The sequence below is a fragment of the Lagenorhynchus albirostris genome, chromosome X, assembly GCF_949774975.1.
Source record: "Lagenorhynchus albirostris chromosome X, mLagAlb1.1, whole genome shotgun sequence".
NCBI classification, from domain to species: domain Eukaryota; kingdom Metazoa; phylum Chordata; class Mammalia; order Artiodactyla; family Delphinidae; genus Lagenorhynchus; species Lagenorhynchus albirostris.
Genome location: NC_083116.1, coordinates 29,599,304 through 29,617,491, shown reverse-complemented (window position 1 = coordinate 29,617,491; position 18,188 = coordinate 29,599,304). Strand labels below are relative to the sequence as shown.

The 18,188-nt window shown below is 39.4% G+C and overlaps 1 protein-coding gene across 2 annotated transcripts in view; it reads left to right on the top strand.

Annotated features, from left to right (window-relative positions):
* IL13RA1 (interleukin 13 receptor subunit alpha 1) overlaps window positions 1-17,849 on the top strand; it is a 65,259-nt gene extending 47,410 nt beyond the window's left edge. For both annotated transcript variants that reach the window (XM_060136995.1, XM_060136994.1), the window contains exons 9-11: window positions 1,240-1,336; window positions 4,365-4,449; window positions 15,389-17,849. In XM_060136995.1, coding sequence (XP_059992978.1) covers window positions 1,240-1,336; window positions 4,365-4,449; window positions 15,389-15,481 — 275 coding nt within the window. In that variant the 3' untranslated portion in view covers window positions 15,482-17,849. The remainder of the gene's footprint in view (window positions 1-1,239; window positions 1,337-4,364; window positions 4,450-15,388) is intronic.
* Window positions 17,850-18,188: the final 339 nt, after the last annotated feature.

Here is an 18,188-nt window from a genome sequence, read left to right as displayed (position 1 = left end):
CCACCAGAAGCCAGGAAGATGCAAGGAGAGAGTCTACTCTAGAGCCTTCAGAGGGAGCATGTCCCTGCTGATACCTCGATTTGGGATTTCTAGCCTCCAGAGCTGTGAGAGAATATAGTTCTCCTGTTTTAAGCCAACCAGCGTGTGGTGATTTGTTACAGCAGCTCTAGGAAGCTAATACAGAGGGCTCTCTCAGTTCCTTACCATTTGGATCTCTGCACAGGGCTACCTCATGACATGGCAGTTGGCTTCCCCCAGTGCGTAGTCCAAATGAGAGAGCATGAGGAAACACCCAGTATGAGAACTGCAGCCCTTTATAACCTTATCTCAGAAGTGACATCCCATCACTGTTGCTATTCACACATGTAGTCCAGCCCACCCTTAAGGGGAGAAAATTATACAGGGGTGTGAATATCAGGAGGCAGGGATCATTTAGAGTCATCTTAGAGGCTGCCTAACACAATGTTAGGTCCTGAGATGCTTTCCAGATTTTCATGCCCTGGTGGAAAAGATGAGCATATATTGGGTTGGCCAAAAAGTTTGTCTGGGTTTTCTGTAAGATGCTATGGAAAAACCTGAGCAAACTTTTTGGCCAACCCAATAACTAGACATGCCATTCTAAGTGTTAGGTGTAGCAAGGCAGTTAATGAAAGTCTTTGGAATTGGACAGTGCTGGGTTTGAGGCTTGACTCCATCACTTACTAAACCCTCTGGACAAGCCACTGAACCTCTCTGAGCCTTACACTTCTCATCTGTATAAGTGGGAAGTAATATTATCTATCTCTTTAGCATAGATATAAGCATGCAAAATTACCTAGTATGATATCAGACATACAGTAGTTGCTCAATTAAGAATAGTAGTGGTAGTTGTTGTTAGGATTATTTTAGGTGTTCTAATAGTGCTAAGTAACCAATAAGAAAAGATAGTCACTGTTAATGAGATGACATATTTAACAAATATAACATCTTTGTTAATAGTGTCTGAAACCAGTTAAGATATCCTGGTTTCAGATAATCCTTAAGGTGCTTTTTCATCCATGGAATTTTAGGCACCAGAGCAGGACTTTTTTTTTCACTATTAAGATAACAAAAGATAAGAGAATTGAAGAGTTTTGGGAAATATGTTAGTGTAGAGGGCAGAAATATCTGTAATCTCATTAGTCTAATACAACTGTTGCTTGGTTTATTTCTAAAAGGGTTTTATTTCTCATGTCTTCCTCTTTGTTTTTCATTTTCCAGGTCAGAAGGCCAATCCAACATTTTACATAACCACGTTACTCATCATTCCGATCATCGTTGCAGCTGCAATCATAGTCCTTCTACTGTACCTGAAAAGGTAAGGCAGCTGCCCAGGCAGGCTTGACAGTTTCTGCTACCCTGGTTGCTATGGTTATTCTTCTTTGTGGGTGTGTTTGATGTTTCCCCAGTGTGTTGGAAGCATTTTGGCTCTACCTGGCTTTTTGGTAGTATGGCATGGCAAAGAAATATTATTGTACCCATTTTCTGGTGAGAAAAGTGTTGGATCCCAGGGCTCTGCTCAGGCAGTGCTCTCTTTGTATATTTTTAGAATTGTTGATAAGACCTATGTTCACTCTACTCTTTCAAATGCCTAATTTGTCAACAGTTGGTTGGTAGATCATAAGTTTTAGAAATGGAGACCATTACCAATTAAATGACTTGTCTAGTGTGAATGCAAAACAGGTTGCTACTTAATGCTATAAGAAAGAGAACTTCAAGTTGTCTCTAAGTTACAGCACTCATTCCTTGAGAATGTTTTACTTTCTCAATTTCATCATAGGGACTAGTCTGGTGCTATTATTTGCTCTTTCAGTAAATACCTAAAGTTGGAATAAGGTTATTAAGCTGGTTCTAGAATCAACATTTTATCGTTATTTCAGTATTCTTTAAACATACGTTTGTTGAGTGCCTATTTATGTGCCAGGCACTGTTGTTATTGCTGGGGTTGTGGCAATGAACAGAACAAAGTCCCTATCTATGGTTTCACTTAGTGAGTAGTAAAGTTGTGGAGTTGGGCTGGGGAGAAAGGCTAGGAAGTGATATGAGGCTCATCTTACATAGGATGCCAGGGAAGTCCTCTCTGAGAAAGTGACATTTGAGGACAGAATTAAAGGAGCAAACCAGTCAGCTATTCAAAGAAAGAGTATTCTAGGCCAAAGGAACAGCAAGTGCAAAGGTCCTGAGGCTGGAATGAACTCCGTGTGTCTTGTTAGAGGAGAGCATGCAAGGGGGAGAACAACAGGAAATGAGGCTGGAGAGGCTGGCAGGGCCAGATCATGTAGGCTATGGCAAGGAATTGAAATGTTATCCTAAGCATGATGGGGAAACATGAGAGAGTTTTAATCAGGGGAGGGATGTGATTGGATTTACTGTCGTAAAAGATCATTGTATTGCTGAGTGAAGACTTGACTTGGACAAGAGTGGAGGCCGGTAGACTAGTTAGGAGGTAGTAAGAGGTAGTCTGATGTGGAATATATTTTGAAGATGGAATTAATAGTGCTTGCTGATGGCTGCTTGTCTTCGAAGGTGTGAGGGAAATTGAGGATTCAAGGATAACTCTTAGATTTTGGGCTTCAGCAACTGAGTGAATACTAGAGCCATTTACTAAGATGGAGAAGATTGGGAGGAGAGCTGGCTTTAGGGAAAAGGTGAGGACTTCAGTTTTGAACATGAGAAATTTGAGATACCTATTAGATATCTAAGTAGAGATGCTAAATAGGTACTTGTATACATGAATCTGGAGTTTAAGGGAGAGGTTTGGGCTGGAGATAGAATTTTGGGAGTCCTTGGCATGTAAATGGATTTAAAGCCCTAAGACTGGAAGAGAGCACTAATAAAGTGAGGGAGATAAAGAGGACAAAAGAGAATGCTGGGACGCATCAACATTTAGAGACCTAGGAGATGAGGTAGGTCCACCAAAGGGTACTACTATCAGATGCAAAAATAGAGTCCAGACAAAACTTTAATTCTAAAATATACGTGCACCCCTATGTTCATAGCAGCACTATTCACAATAGCCAAGACATGGAAACAACCTAAATGTCCATTGACAGATGAATGGATAAAGAAGATGTGGTACATATATACAATGGAATACTACCCAACCATAAAAAAGAATGAAATAATGCCATTTGCAGCAACTAGAGATTATCATACTAAGTGAAGTAAGTCAGAGAGAGAAAGACAAATACCATATGATATCACTTATAAGTGGAATCTAAAACGTGACCCAAATGAACATATCTATGAAACAGAAACAGAATCATGGACATAGAGAATAGACTGGGGTGGTTGCCAAGGGGGAGGGATGTGGGGGAGGGATGGAGTGGGAGTTTAGGATTATAAGATGCAAACTTTTTTTTTTTTTTTTTTTTTTTTTTGTGGTACGTGGGCCTCTCACTGTTGTGACCTCTCCCGTTGCGGAGCACAGGCTCCGGACGCGCAGGCTCAGCAGCCATGGCTCACGGGCCCAGCCGCTTCCACGGCATGTGGGATCTTCCCGGACCGGGGCACGAACCCGTGTCCCCTGCATCGGCAGGCGGACTCTCAACCACTGTGCCACCAGGGAAGCCGAAAATGCAAACTATTATGTATAGAATGGATGAACAACAAGGTCTTACCATGTAGCACAGGGAACTATATTCAATATCCTGTGATAAACCATAATGGAAAAGAATGTATATATATGTATAACTGAGTCACTTTGCTGTACAGAAGTAATTAACACAACAATGTAAATCAACTACACTTCAATTAAATTTTTTTTTTAATTTAAAAAAAAACAGAGAGGAGACAAGGAAGAAAAAGGAAGAAAAATTAAAGAGAATGCCCCCTGTTCCCAGAAGATTATTTTTTTCAAAATTATAAACAGCAAGCTCCCATCTGATCTGTGATAAGTAAAGCACCATTTTTATTTAAATGATAGAGGATAACACACACAGTGCCACACACACAATTATAACTATGTGAGGTGATGGATGTGTTAATTAGCTTGATTGTGATCATCATTTCACAATGTACACATATATTAAAATGTCACTTTGTACACGTCAAATTTATACAATTTTTGTTTGTCAAGTATATCTCAATAAAGCTGGAAAAATTTTTTTCATTGAAAGGGTATAAGTAGTCTGCTACTGATGGGCCCTCTGCTTTATCCACACTTGATACTTTTAGGAGATCGATTTCTCAGCTTGTTTTAGAAATTTTTTCACAAGTACGTTATCACTAAAGATGACTTGTGTACCATGTCTTTTGTCCAAGCCTTCTTTTAATATGGCTGTATTTAAGTGGGACATTTCTATGGAATGGAAGGTTTGATCAAAAATGTCTCTGTTTTCTTAAAGGCTCAAGATTATTATATTCCCTCCAATTCCTGATCCTGGCAAGATTTTTAAAGAAATGTTTGGAGACCAGAATGATGATACCCTGGTAAGCACTGACTCCGTGAAGTCTGAAATTGATTTTTTGGGGGGGGAGGCTATGGGATTTAAAAAAAATTTGGTAAAACATAAAATTTACCATTTTAACCAGTTTTAAGTATACAGTTCAATGGCATTAAGTACATTTACAGTGTTGTGCAACCATCTTCACTATTTCCAGAACTTTTTCATCATCCCAAACAGAAACTGTACCCATTAAACAATAACTCTCCATTCCCCTCAGCCCCTGGTAACCTCTATTCTGCTTTCTGTCTCTCCGAATTTGCCTAACCTGGGTACCTCATATAAATGGAATCCTATAATATTTGTCCTTTTGTGTCTGGCTTCTTTCACTTAGCATAACACTTTCAAGGTTCATCCATGTTGTAGCATGTGTCAGAATTTCATTTCAAAATTGGTTCTTTTAAACTACATTTTATCTAAAAGATTAAAGAAGAGCTGATTTAAAATGTTGTATCTCAGGCCAAGCATAGCGTTTAAGAAGTTCCCAGAATACTTCGTCTGTCTTGTTTCACGGGGCTTCATTCTCTCTCTGGGGTAGGGAACATATTTGATCTAAACCTGCAGCGGGAGGAGCCTCCTTTATGAAACTAAGCCAATAGTCAGGTCTTCTGACTGGAGTAATTTTTCAAACTTGATTTAGGGAAATAGAAAGATAAGGTAAACAATGGAAATAGATTGTGTTCATGCTATTGCCTGGAAAGCTGGCCTCCGAAGACATGGGACTAGAGCAAACCCACCCGAACCGTTAGAGTTAGCTGGCTGCAGACTCTCACGCTAGAATTTGTGGCTGGAAAAGCTAAGACCTTATGGGAACAAAAGAGTCTGATAAATACATTCACCCAGATAAAATAATAAAGGCACTAAATGAAATAAATATCAATATTATTGTATATATCTTAAATTAGTAATTTCAGGCATAGGGCCGTTAATTCAGGGAAATAGTACAGCATAGTAGATAATAGCCTGCGCTCTGGAGTCAGAGTGTCTGGATTCAAATCTCTGCTGTGTCATCTGCCGTCTATTTGACCTTAGGTAACTTCCTTAACCTTCCTGTGCCTCAGTTTTCCCACTTGTAAAAAGTGGAGGTAATGGTAGCACCTGCCTCATAGCGTTGTCATGTGGATTAAATTAATGTAATACGTAGAAACCACTTAGTGTGTCTGGCACGCTATAGGTGCTTAGTAAGTGTTAGTGCTTAGTATTACTATCGATAATACTTTCCATTTATCTTTAACGCCCAAACGGTTCTTGTAATGACGGGTGATACACAGTGGCTAGGGAAGGAAGGCAGGGAGGCTCCCATGCTGTCAGAGGAAGAGCCGTCTGGATCACTTTTTCACCAAGTCATGGGCATGGGCAGTGGTAACTGTGCCAGATAGGGCGCCACTAGCCAGGGAGGCCTAGAAGTCAGGCGCCTGATGAAGGGCTGGTGTACTGCAACTGAGGTGACGGTGTTTCTTCAGCTTTGAGTCACAGTCAACTGCAGTGCTTGTAGGAGTATAGAATCCTGGGCCCTACCTTCAGAAGCTCGGATTCACCGGCTCTGGGCTGGGTCCCAGGAATCTGCATATTTCAAAGGGGCCCAAAGATGATTCCTATCCCGGCATGATCACTCACGGAGCGCACTTTGAAAATCACTGTTACAGATACTTTCCTTAGGATCACCCGTGTGTCTTCATTTTGCCAGCTACTGAGACAGATGCTGGAGGTTGAGAATTGTGCAAGTATTCTAACAGCTCCTCTAACCGGTGATTGGAAGTCTGCCGTGTGTACACAGTGTATTAAATGCTCCATCTTCATAAGCACCCTGTGGGGTAGGTGCTGGCAGTACCATTTCACACACGAGGAAATGGAGCCTCAGTGAGGTTAAATAACTACTGCAGCCACACAGCTAGTAGATAATAAGGTGAGATTTGACCCAGGACTGTCTGATTCTAGACTTTTCCCTTTCTTTCCACTCTGCTGCATTGCCTGTTGTAAGATAGAATGTTTGTCCTCAAGAACCTCACTACCTCCTTAGAGTTCTGTATGATAGAAGTACCGGGTTGGGATAGGGGAGTTCCGAGAAACAGATTTGGAGTCATGTTATGGCTGGCCTTATATGAGAAGGTATTAGGAATATCATTCTTTGTTTTTATAACTTTTTATTTTATACTGGCGTATAGTTGATTAACAATGTTTTGTTAGTTTCAGTTGTACAACAAAGTGATTCAGTTATACATATACATGTATCTATCCTTTTTCAAATTCTTTTCCCATTTATGTTGTTACATAATACTGAGCAGAGTTCCCCGTGCTCTACAGTAGGTCCTTGTTGGTCATCCATTTTAAATATAGCAGTGAGTACATGTCAATCCCAAACTCCCTAACTATCCCTCCCCCCCCACCCTTCCTCCTGGTAACCATAAGTTTCTTCTCTAAGTCTGTGAGTCTGTTTCTGTTTTGTAAATAAGTTCATTTGTATCAATTTTTTTAGGTTCTGCATATAAGCGATATCATACGATATTTGTCTTTGTCTGACTTACTTCACTCAGTATGACGATCTCTAGGTCCATCCACGTTGCTGCAAATGGCATTCTTTCCTTCTTTTTGATGACTGAGTAATATTCCGTTGTATATATGTACCACATCTTCTTTATCCATTCCTCTGTCAGTGGACATTTAGGTTGCTTCCATGTCTTGGCTATTGTATACAGTGCTGCAATGAACATTGGGGTACCCTTTCAGACCATGTTTTTCTCCAGATATATGCCCAGGAGTGGGATTGCAGGATCATATGGTAGCTCTATTTTTAGTTTTTTAAGGAACCTCCATACTGTTCTCCATAGTGGCTGCACCAATTTACATTCCCACCAACAGTGTAGGAGGGTTCCCATCTCTCCACACCTATCATCCTGACAACAACCTGGAGGGAATGGATTAGAGAGGGGAGGCGCTAGCATGGTAGCAAACTGGGAACCTAGTCCTGAATTTGCCCCACAGATGTTTTGTTTGGCCAGCGTGGTGTATTTAAAATTTTTCAATTTGGGATCTTAAGCAGGGCATGCACTCTATCAGTTCATCTCAGGCCCTATTCCTGAGATTAGGAATTCCTGAGAATTCCTAACTCCCACTGTGGTTTCACACGTTGACCTAACATGCCAGACCCCTGAAAAGCATTTGAGTTTGCTACCCCTTTTAGCAGAATGAAGACAGTCAAAGTGCCATGACACAAATGTCCAATATCTGTGAAAACATGTTTGGACTCACTGATATATACAGGACATACAGCCAAAGCATTGATGAGATATAAATTTCCAGCTTAATACATTTCTAAAAAGTGATAATATCCAGTGTTAACAAGTGGGTGGGGAACTGGCACTTCTCGTGCAACGCTGGTGGGCCTGTAAAATGGTATGTGTTCTTTCTGGAGGGCAACTTGGTAAAATGTAACAAGAATCTTTGATCTTGTCATTATTTCTTTAGGAATCTATTTTAGGGAAATAATCCAACAATGGTACAAGGATGGTCAATGCAGCATTTGTTTCTAAAAGGAAAAATTAGAAACTAAGGAAACATCAACAATCAAGAATAAGTTTTTTGAAAAGTTAGGTTTTCAAAGCATTTAATGTCCTAGCAAAATACTCACGGTGTAAGTGTAAGAAACATATCATAAATGTGTAGTGTATTACAATCCTAATTTTTGTAAAAAACCTATCAATATATACATAGAACAATGAGTGGAAGGAAATGCGTCAAAATAATCATCTCTGGGCAGGAAGATTGTGGATAATTGATATTATTCTCTCTCTACCTTTCTGAAATTTCCAAATTGCCTGTAATGAGCATGTATTACTTTTATAATAAAAAGAAACACTATACAAGTCATTAAGGGAAAAGAGAATATTGTGGTCATCCAGGTCTGTGAGATAATAGGGATTTGAATTTAGGTGGTAGCAGAGGAGATTGATGCAAGAGACATTATTAAAGGAAACTCGTTACGACTTGGTGACTGTGTGGGTGATGAAAGGTGGCGAGAGTAAAAAATAATTTCAGGGTTTCAAGCCTGGGTGATAGAGTGAATGATGGTAACATTGACAGCAAAATCAGATCAATTATCTTTCTCAGAGATGGGAGAATTGCTTTTTTTCAACTTGCTGTCTAGAGGATAATATGTTGTCCTGATGAGTCAGATAATTCTACAATTTAGTGAGGTGGATACACTGACAAGATGGACCACTAAAAGCATAAGATGTTTTTGTTTGCGGTGGTTGCAGACCATTAAATAAAATCAGTGTTTAAAACTAAAAGTATAATAAAAATGCCAGACAGGGGAAAGGGTGATAGAACAAATTTCCATGTTTGCTTTTTAACCAAATGAATAATCTACTTTCTCTACATGGCAGCAGTTCTCGAAAATTGAACTGCATATACAGCAGAAAGACTGTCCTTTTACTTCTAGAATCATCGAATTAGGGAATGAATAATTATGGAGTGAACATTGCCCTAGAGGTCATCTAATGAGGTGTATGTTTACATGTTTAGTTGTCTTTAACTATAAATTTTCAAAATTCTAGTCCAGCTCCTCACTTTAAAGATGGGGACATTGGGGACCATGGAGAAATTTCTCAAGGACTATCACATAGAGAGAGAATTGCAGAACCTGAAGTAGAAGCCATTGTAGCCCAAATTTACCAACTTCTAATCCCAAGAAATAATCCATGCCCTTTCTAAACAATTTCTTCTTCCACGCTGCACCATCAGTAGTGGTTGTTTAAAACAAAAAAAACTTATTTAGGTTTAGCCACCAGTAAATTAAATCTTCTGTATCATTTTCCTTAAGGTTTCTACTGTTTTGACAGTGTTTTGCTCATCACTGTAGTAACATTTTGGCCAGCAGCATTTTTTCCTGTTGCTTTGCTGTTTGCCTTTTCTGTGTGACTAATTGGGCTGCTGGCCATATTTGGGGGGTAGGGGGGCTTTGCGGAGGGAATTGCTTCTCTTCTGCATCTGCATTTCTTTTTCATCCGTAAAATATTATCTATTCTTCCTCTGCTTCTTGGAAACCAATTACATTTTCAGTGCTGTGCCAGTTTTGAATTCCTGGTTGGAAAGCAGCTTTTTAACTTGGAGTTGACTTCCAAATACTGCTGAATTTTTTTTTAACTTCAGTATGTATCTTTAAAAGCTAAGATCGCTTTCCTACATAGCCAAAATAGCATGGCCGCACTTTAAAAATTATCAATTCCTTAATATCATCTAATACGCAGTCCATATTTAAATATTTCCAGCTGTCCCAATTGTCAGGAGACAGATAATATCCAGCTGTCCCACCATTAGTGAGATGGACCACTGTATTTAAGGTGATAATAGCATGTCCCCTCCTGCCATCTACACGTTTCCTCCCCTTGCCACCTGAAGATAATCTGTGTGGTGGTAATGTTAGCACCCTGTCAACTCTTCAGCTGATGCTTTTTATTGACCAATTAGTATCTCTGCTTGAATCAATAATCTCAGTAGGGGTTGTGAAACGATGATGATTTTTCTCATCTATCATTTAATCTACACTTACAAGCTAGCATTTTCCTACACAGCACTGCTTTCAGTCCTCAACTAGGCTTCTTAGTTGTTCTGAAATTCGGTTTCTGCTAGAAAGGTAGGAAACATGTTTAATTCTTTCCCTTTAATTATCAGTTTTCAAAGTGAGTGTTTGAATTGATAGCCACCTCAAATGGTACCAAATTAGTCCCCTCCACACCACATTCAACAAGTTCTTTTTAGGCTGCAGTGATTTTTGAGGCGTGGGGATCTACAATTCATATTGTACAACTTTCTATTGTGTCTGTTACTCTGAAGAAGACGGGGGCACATGATCAGCTGATTTGTACACACAAGGCCGGTGTTCTGCGTGGTGCTTAGGTGCGTGAAACCCACTTCACCTCTGTTGGCAGTTCACTGTGTGAAATAACCAAATCTTGAAGGTACTCTTAAACTGAAACTTGATGTTCCATTATTCTATGACGTTTGTTTCTTTCTTTAAAAAAATTCTATATACATACATGTATTTTTCTAGGATGACTAACAACTAAAAGCCAGTTGTGTTCACCACCCAAACACTGGTTTGTTTTCATCTAGGATGTTTTTCATCTTTGGCCATTATTCTATTGTCGATTACCTTGTTTAAAAAATCGGCAGGGTAAGAATTGAATTATGGACTGTAATTCTGTGGATTTTTTTTTTCTACAAGTCATTTTAAAATTAGACTGACATATAATTCACAAAATTGAATAACAGGTCAGAGCCTTTGCTTTTGTCCCTTTTACCTTACATAGACGTATGCATAGAAGCAGTGCTCAGGCAAACGCCCTGATGCTGACGATGGGTGAAAATGAGAGTAATCAGAGTTTCAGGAATGAAAAAAGGCAATTAAAAAATTAATGTTTGGGCTTCCCTGGTGGCGCAGTGGTTGAGAGTCTGCCTGCCGATGCAGGGTACACGGGTTCATGCCCCGGTCCGGGAGGATCCCACATGCCGCGGAGCGGCTGGGCCCGTGAGCCATGGCCGCTGAGCCTGCGCGTCCGGAGCCTGTGCTCCGCAACGGGAGAGACCGCAACAGTGAGAGGCCCGTGTACCGCAAAAAAAAAAAAAAAATAATAATAATAAATTAATGTTTTCTTAGAAGCCACTTCTGCTGCAGTGTTCTGATTGCTTTTTTCCTGTCCAACACAGTTAAGCGCTGGGTCTAATGAGCAGACACCAATGAAAATGTAACACTCAGGGTGCATCTTTTAAATTAAAATAATATTTCTTTTAAAAGAAATATGTTTATTATAGAGAAATGAGAAATACAGATAACCAAAAGAGAAAAATTAATCTTGTTATCCAGCTATAATCATCTTTAAGGTTATGAGAACAACATAGAGGAATGGAAATACAGTCGTCCCTTGGTATCTATGGGGGATTGGCTTCAGAACTCCTTCGGATACCCAAATTCACGGATTTTCAAGTCCCTTAAATGGTGTAGTATTTGCACATAACCTATGCACCTCCTCCGGAGGGCTGACTGCACCTTTACTGGTAAATGGAATAATAGTACCAACAATAATAATAGCAGTTCATACTTCTTGAACTTTTGCTATGTGTTAGACACTTTTCTAAGCACTTCCTTCATTAATTTGTCCCCATCCTGCAACAGGGATTATCTCCACTCTACAGATGAAGACAGTGAAGCACCAGAGGGATTATATGTGACTTGTTTGAGGTCACACTGCCGCTGCCTAGCAGAGCTAGTATCTACATCTAACTAACAAGAGTTAGAGCTGGGATCTGAGCCCAGGCTTCCTGATCCTCCAGTCCACACTTTTAACAAATTATATAATATGTTTTCATAAAATGCTCATATTTATCTTTATTTGAATTTAACAGATGAAAAGGAAACAGGTGGAACTGAAGGAATTTCTGAACTCTTGACAAACTATAAAATAATTTTTAACGATTATTAAAGACAGCAATTTTTCCATATGTTCTTCCCATTCTCTCCCCATTCTTAAAGTTGTCCAGGATCTACATTTCCAGTGCATAAGGCCATTATATACTATATTGTCTCCCTATAGCCCTCTTTAGTCTTAATTCTATATGGTATGTATTTGATGCTCACCCCCGATCTTTATGTTGATGTCTCTCCGGTCATTTTGGTTTTTTGAAACTCCAAAACTTTTCTCAGGAAGGATTCATGGGACCAACATTTCCTGGATTATTTACATATTGATGGAGTTTCCTACATTAATCATTGAAATTCATTTTAGCTAGATATAAAATCCATGGCTTACATGTTCTTGCTTTGGGTATCTTAAATATGTCATGCATTTTCTTCTGGCATAAAGTGTTGTCAAGGTCTGCTGACAATATAATACTCTTGCTGTGTTAAAACACTTAGTCTTTTTTGCCTAGTTGTCAAAAGATTTTTTCCTTCGAAGTCCTATAATTTTACTAGACTATGTCTTGGTATTAGTCATTCTGGGTTGATTTTCCAAGGTATATAGTGTGCCTTTTCAGTATGTAGTTTCAAATCTTTTTAAAAACTTGCAGTGAAAATGTCTTCACTTATAGACTTTGTTATTCTGTTCCCTTATTTTCCTTGCCTGTCTTCTATATTTGTCACATCCTTTCGAATAATTTTCATCTATCTTTATTTCTTTTTGATTTAAAAAAATCCTCCTTTTCATCTGTTGTTTCTCTTGTTTTATCTGTTGTGTTTATTTGCCCCTGTGTTTCCTCTAGCTAGTCTTCATTTCTGAAATGATTATTTTCTTTTACTTCTAATTGTTTCTTGGGTTTTACCATGTCATTTCTGAATTGTTCTTATTCTGAATTTTTATATTCTTCGATATCATGCACTGTTTTTCATATCACATAACTTTTTCTTAATATACTTTTGCTAGTTTTGAAATATTAGATTATAATTTTCATCTGTGTATATTTTGTGGACATCCTTCTGGCATCTTTTAATTCCATAAGAATATTATTCTGTCGCTTATTTTTACATGAAATTAGTTTCCCTAAAGTTTTAGAAGGAGACTTGATTTAGGATAGTTTTTTTTTTTCTAATTTCATGGCTATAGAGTTCCATCTTCTATTATTTTTGACAATTTCTCAAAACTGTAGTGAATTCCTTTCTGAAATCTGGCTCTGCCTCTTCACCTCATCTACTTTTATCTGGACTTTATAGTTTGTGTCTCTTGCCTGTGTCCTAGCCAGTGTGGAGTCTTTTCCTATCAGTTTCTCTTCAGAGTGGGACTTTGCCCAGGAAGGGAGCTTCGGATAGTTCTGAGAGTTCATAGGGCTCAGGTGGCTCTCAGGCTGTTCTGTGGACTCCTTGCATTTGGTCACTCTTTTGGCGGTGCAACCCCCTGCCAGACTCACTTATTGTTCATAAATTAGCTTGCTGAAGTTTGAGTGAGTTGTTTTAGAATTCTCCGATCTATCAGATGCCCTGCTGATTCCCTCTCCATACTCTCCCATAGCTAATACCATGTTGCTCTTGCAGCATCTCTAATTTGTCCCTACCCACTCATATTTCAGGGTTCATGGGGGGCGTCACTTTCATCTGGTCTTGTTGCAGATTGTGTCCGTGGATTTTGGCTTTGCTTTCCTACTTACCCTACTTACCTTTCCTACTTGTGGTTTTTATAGTGGCATTTGGGGAAATGCAAAAACTATGCTGCCATCCACTACCTTCCTCATAGGGTTTCTCTGTAAACTACAGACCATGGGCCAACTCCTGCCTGCCAGTTGTTTGTGTACAGGTTGCAAGCTGCAAATGGTGTTTACACTTTTAAGTAGTTGAAAAAATATAAAGAAGAAAATAATATGAAATTCAAATTTCGGTGTCCATAAATAAAGTTTTGTTGCAACACAGCCATGCCTATTCATTTATATATTGTCTATGGCTGCTTTCATGTTACAACAGCAGAGACTATATGGCCCTCAAAGCTGAAAATGTTTATTATCTGGCCATCTACAGAAAAAGTTTGCCAACCCTGGTCCTATAATATACTTTTTCTTTTTTAAAAAATAAATTCATTTATTTCTTTATTTTTGGCTGCGTTGGGTCTTCGTTGCTGCGTGCGGTCTTTCTCTAGTTGCGGCGAGCGGGGGCTACTCTTCGTTGCGGTGCACGGGCTTCTCACTGCGGTGGCTTCTCTTGTTGCAGAGCACGGGCTCTAGGTGTGCAGGCTTCAGTGGTTGTGGCTCGTGGGCTCTATAGGGCACAGGCTGAGTAGAATTTGGATATTTTAAACAGTGTCTTCCAACTTACCTCTCCATACGTTCTCTAAGACTGGATGCTCCTGACCTGCTGAGTCCATCTCCAGTTGCACAACCTGAGGCAGCGGAATCATCATTGTTGCTTGTGTCTATTTTTCCTTCTTTCCATTTCCTTTTCTAGGCTTATAGAACCAGAAAACAACAGAGCAGAAATGGAGCTTAGAAATAATCTAGTGCAGGGATTGGCAAACTTTTTCTATAAAGAGCCAGATAGTAAATATTTTTGGTTTCATAAGCCTTTTGGTCTGTTACAGCAACTCAACTGTGCTGTTGTATCACGAAAACAGCCATAGACAGTACAGAAACAAATGGGGGTGGCTCTGTTCCAATAAAACTTTATTTAAAAAAACAGGCAGCCTGCTGGATTTGGCCCTTAGACCATAGTTTGCAGTCCCCTGGTTTAGTCTAACAACTTTATTTTACAGATGAGGGGACTGAGCTCACATTTCACCCTTTCCTTTGACTTGTAAGGAAGGCAGGCAAGGACCAGGATATTGGCTTTCACCGTAAGATACACACTTAAATTGAGTTCAAGATGAGTTTACCTTATATGCATAATTCCCTGTCTCGCAAATGATGTTACATGAAGCTGTTAATGCAAGGTCTTTCAAAACTTTTAACTGCACTAAGACCTTTGGGACATTTTATATATTGCCGTTCACCTTGATGCCTTTTTGAGCCTATTGCATCTCTGGAGCAATGGTCAAATTTGAGTGGTAAAAAAATAAAGATAGAAACAGTTGAGGTAAGGAAAGCATGCTGCTCTTTTATTCTTCTTCAAAAGACTTCGTTTCCAATTTTGGAGGTGTCCACATTTATCTTTTGAGATGGCTATTAAATATCATATAACAGTCCCACGGTGTTTTTCACCTTTAACGTTAATTCCTGATTGTTTTGTTTAATTGATTGTTCAGATAGATGAAGATTCTTAAGTCAGAAAAAAAGACCCCAAACAAAAAAAACAAACAAACAAACAAACAAAAAGACCCCAAACAAAACAGGAAAACATATACTCGGGGTTCCATGCACAGAAACCTAAAAATAAGCATTGGCTGCGAGTACTCAGGGAAAGAACACTGTTTAGAAAAGTCATCGTGTATGTGTTTTTTCTTCCCTTCCAGCACTGGAAGAAGTACGACATCTATGAGAAGCAAACCAAAGAAGAAACTGACTCTGTAGTGCTGATAGAAAGCCTGAAGAGAGCCTCTCAGTGATGGGGATAATTTATTTTAACCTTCAATGTGACCTTGTGAAGATTCATTCCGTTTTCCATTTGTTATCTGGGAACTTGTTAAATGGAAACCGAAACTACTGGACCGTTTAAAAACAGGCAGCTCATAAGAGCCACAGGTCTTTATGTTGAGTCGTGCACCGAAAAACTAAAAATAATAATGGGCTCTTTGGAGAAAAGAATGGAGTCATTTCTGTTGAATTATAAAAAGCAGACGTCTTTTGCTAAGGCTTCAAACTAGAGGACAAAAGCAAAAAGTGATGATGGCAGTCGAGTTAATCTTACCAGGAGTTGTGACAACTTCCTGAGGGACCTATGCCTGCTTTGTATTCTTTGTCTCAAATAATACCAACAAATTTTATTTGTAGGAGAATTCATCTTGGGTGCAAATGCTAAAAGTCAGACTTGAGTCATAGAGAACATCTAGCAAACAAAATTGATAAAATCTGTTATCTGTTGTTTGGGATCCCACTGAGTAATGGCTGTGGCTATTAAAACCCTTTAATAGTCCGGAATCTTCATCCCCTTCAGCAGCATTTTCCTCTGCTTTGAAAGGCCCAGGCATCCTTGTTGGCCGTGACTACAGAAAAAGCAGAAGCAGCTTCTTTACTGAGATGTTTCAAAGCCATTTCAGGCTTTTAAGGGCAGTAGAGGCAGAATGACTTATTGGGTATTAGAGTTTGAGCGACATAGTCTCTAATGATGCATTGTTTATTCTTCACCTCCGCTACTCAAATCAAGTATCTGCTCTGCGTCCAGATTGTGTTAGGCCCCCAGGTGTGAGGCACCAACTCCCTCCCTCAAAGAATTCACAGTCTAGTTGGGGCTCCTCAGTTCTTTCTCCACCAGTCATTTTCCAGACCTTTCAACACCCCTCTTCCCACCTCGATTTCCCCTTTTGCATCTCCCTCATTCCCTTCGGTGTAGTCTTTCACCTCTCATGAGCAATTAGAATATAAATCTGCTCACAGCACCTAGAGGAGCAGGGAGTAATTTGCATCTCAGGAAAAGTGTGAGTAGACTGAGAAACAATGACTAATTCTCGCATATTTTGTAACTTTTGCGTGACTCTGCATTTATTTGAAGCTTTTCGGCATTTACTGTTTCTGTATGCATTTTATAAACAGAAAACAGGTATTATCTTCACCTAGAACTTTGCTGTTTGCTTGAGAAAAAAAGAATAGTTGTGTCTTTCTCTTTTCCCTTACTCCCACAAATGGTTATTAGTAGGTTTTGTTTCTTATATTGATAACCAGCCATCCAAGGCTCCAACGTTTGTATTTTTTTTTGCATATGTTAAGGCTCCATTCTCACCCATCCCCACAACCTATCCATATATATATTCCCTCTACTTCTACTTCCTCCATATTTAAAGTGTGGAAATGAGAAGTCCCCTCTAATGTTTCTCTCCTCACACACATAGACTCAGATTACTGGTAGGAACTTGAGAACTCTATATCACAGGTTCTCCAAACATTCATCCATCTGTATTAATAAGATAATGCTACTTCCAATTCCTGCTCTTAGGGGAAGGGAGATCAGACATCCCTGCTCTTTTCAGGTTTGGGCACAGTGGAGGACCACTGTGCCCTGGCTTTCCTGAGGAAATTGGGGTTCATGGCAATGTCAGATGTCAAGGTGTTTCCTCCCCCTGCTTTTATATTTGAGGTCAGATTGAGGCTGGGAGACGGGCATGGATGTGCTATTCTGTCCTACTCTTCTCTAGAAAGAATATTTGGTTCTCCTGTGTAGGGATGAGATTATTTCCTAGCCAGGTCTTATACTTCTGCGAAACACCTAAATGCCTCACCCAAAGTCATTTTTCCTGTCATCCTATCTAGATGGCAGCACGGGGAGGGGATGCTTTGATATTCTGATCACCCAAAGAACTACTGATGACGGTCCTGTGGCCTGGGAGTGGGCTGGGAGCGGGGGTGTTTCCATCTTGCTCTTTTAGTGGTAAAATAGTTGAGGGAAAAGTGGGCAGTGAATTATGGGAGTACCTATGGCTGTTTTATAACTGCTGAAAACTGATCCCCAGGTCTTGAGAGCTCTTGGAGACTTTAACACATCAGTGGAATTCCCACTACCTGTAGGAAACTAGTAGGTTCATGTGCTATTTTATGTCTAACTTTATGGATTTGTTTTCTCCACATATCAAAGTAAAGCCACTGTAAGGATGGTCCTTCTTATTCTTTCATTCAGATAAGTGTTTTCTTCATCCCGCACTGAAGGGATACGTGAAACAATGTTAACATTTTTGGTAATGCCTTCAAATGGGGATCATTTTGTTTAACTTCTTAACAGAAAAGCTTGAGTAAAATAAATATTAATTGTCTTTTTGTATGTGACCCAAATGTTTTCCTTTGCCTTATTTTGGGGAAAGTGTTGTGAGGAGTGGGTGGCAGAAGAAATTGGAGTTAAAAGAATATAAGTTGGGAAAAAATTCCAAGACAGCTCTTTTATCTTACAAGCATGTATCATGAGCTTCCCTGCTATTCTCGGCATGCCTGTGTTTTCTGATAAAGGCCTGCACCTGGTTTAGTACAGCCTTTGCAAACAGTACCTAAAGGGGCATAAGTATTTGCTAAATCGTGGTTCTGACAATTAAGGGAAATGGAGAACTGATCCTTTCTAATTTCAAGCTTCAAATAGAGTGCAACGTACTTAAGGAGACTGTCATGGTATAT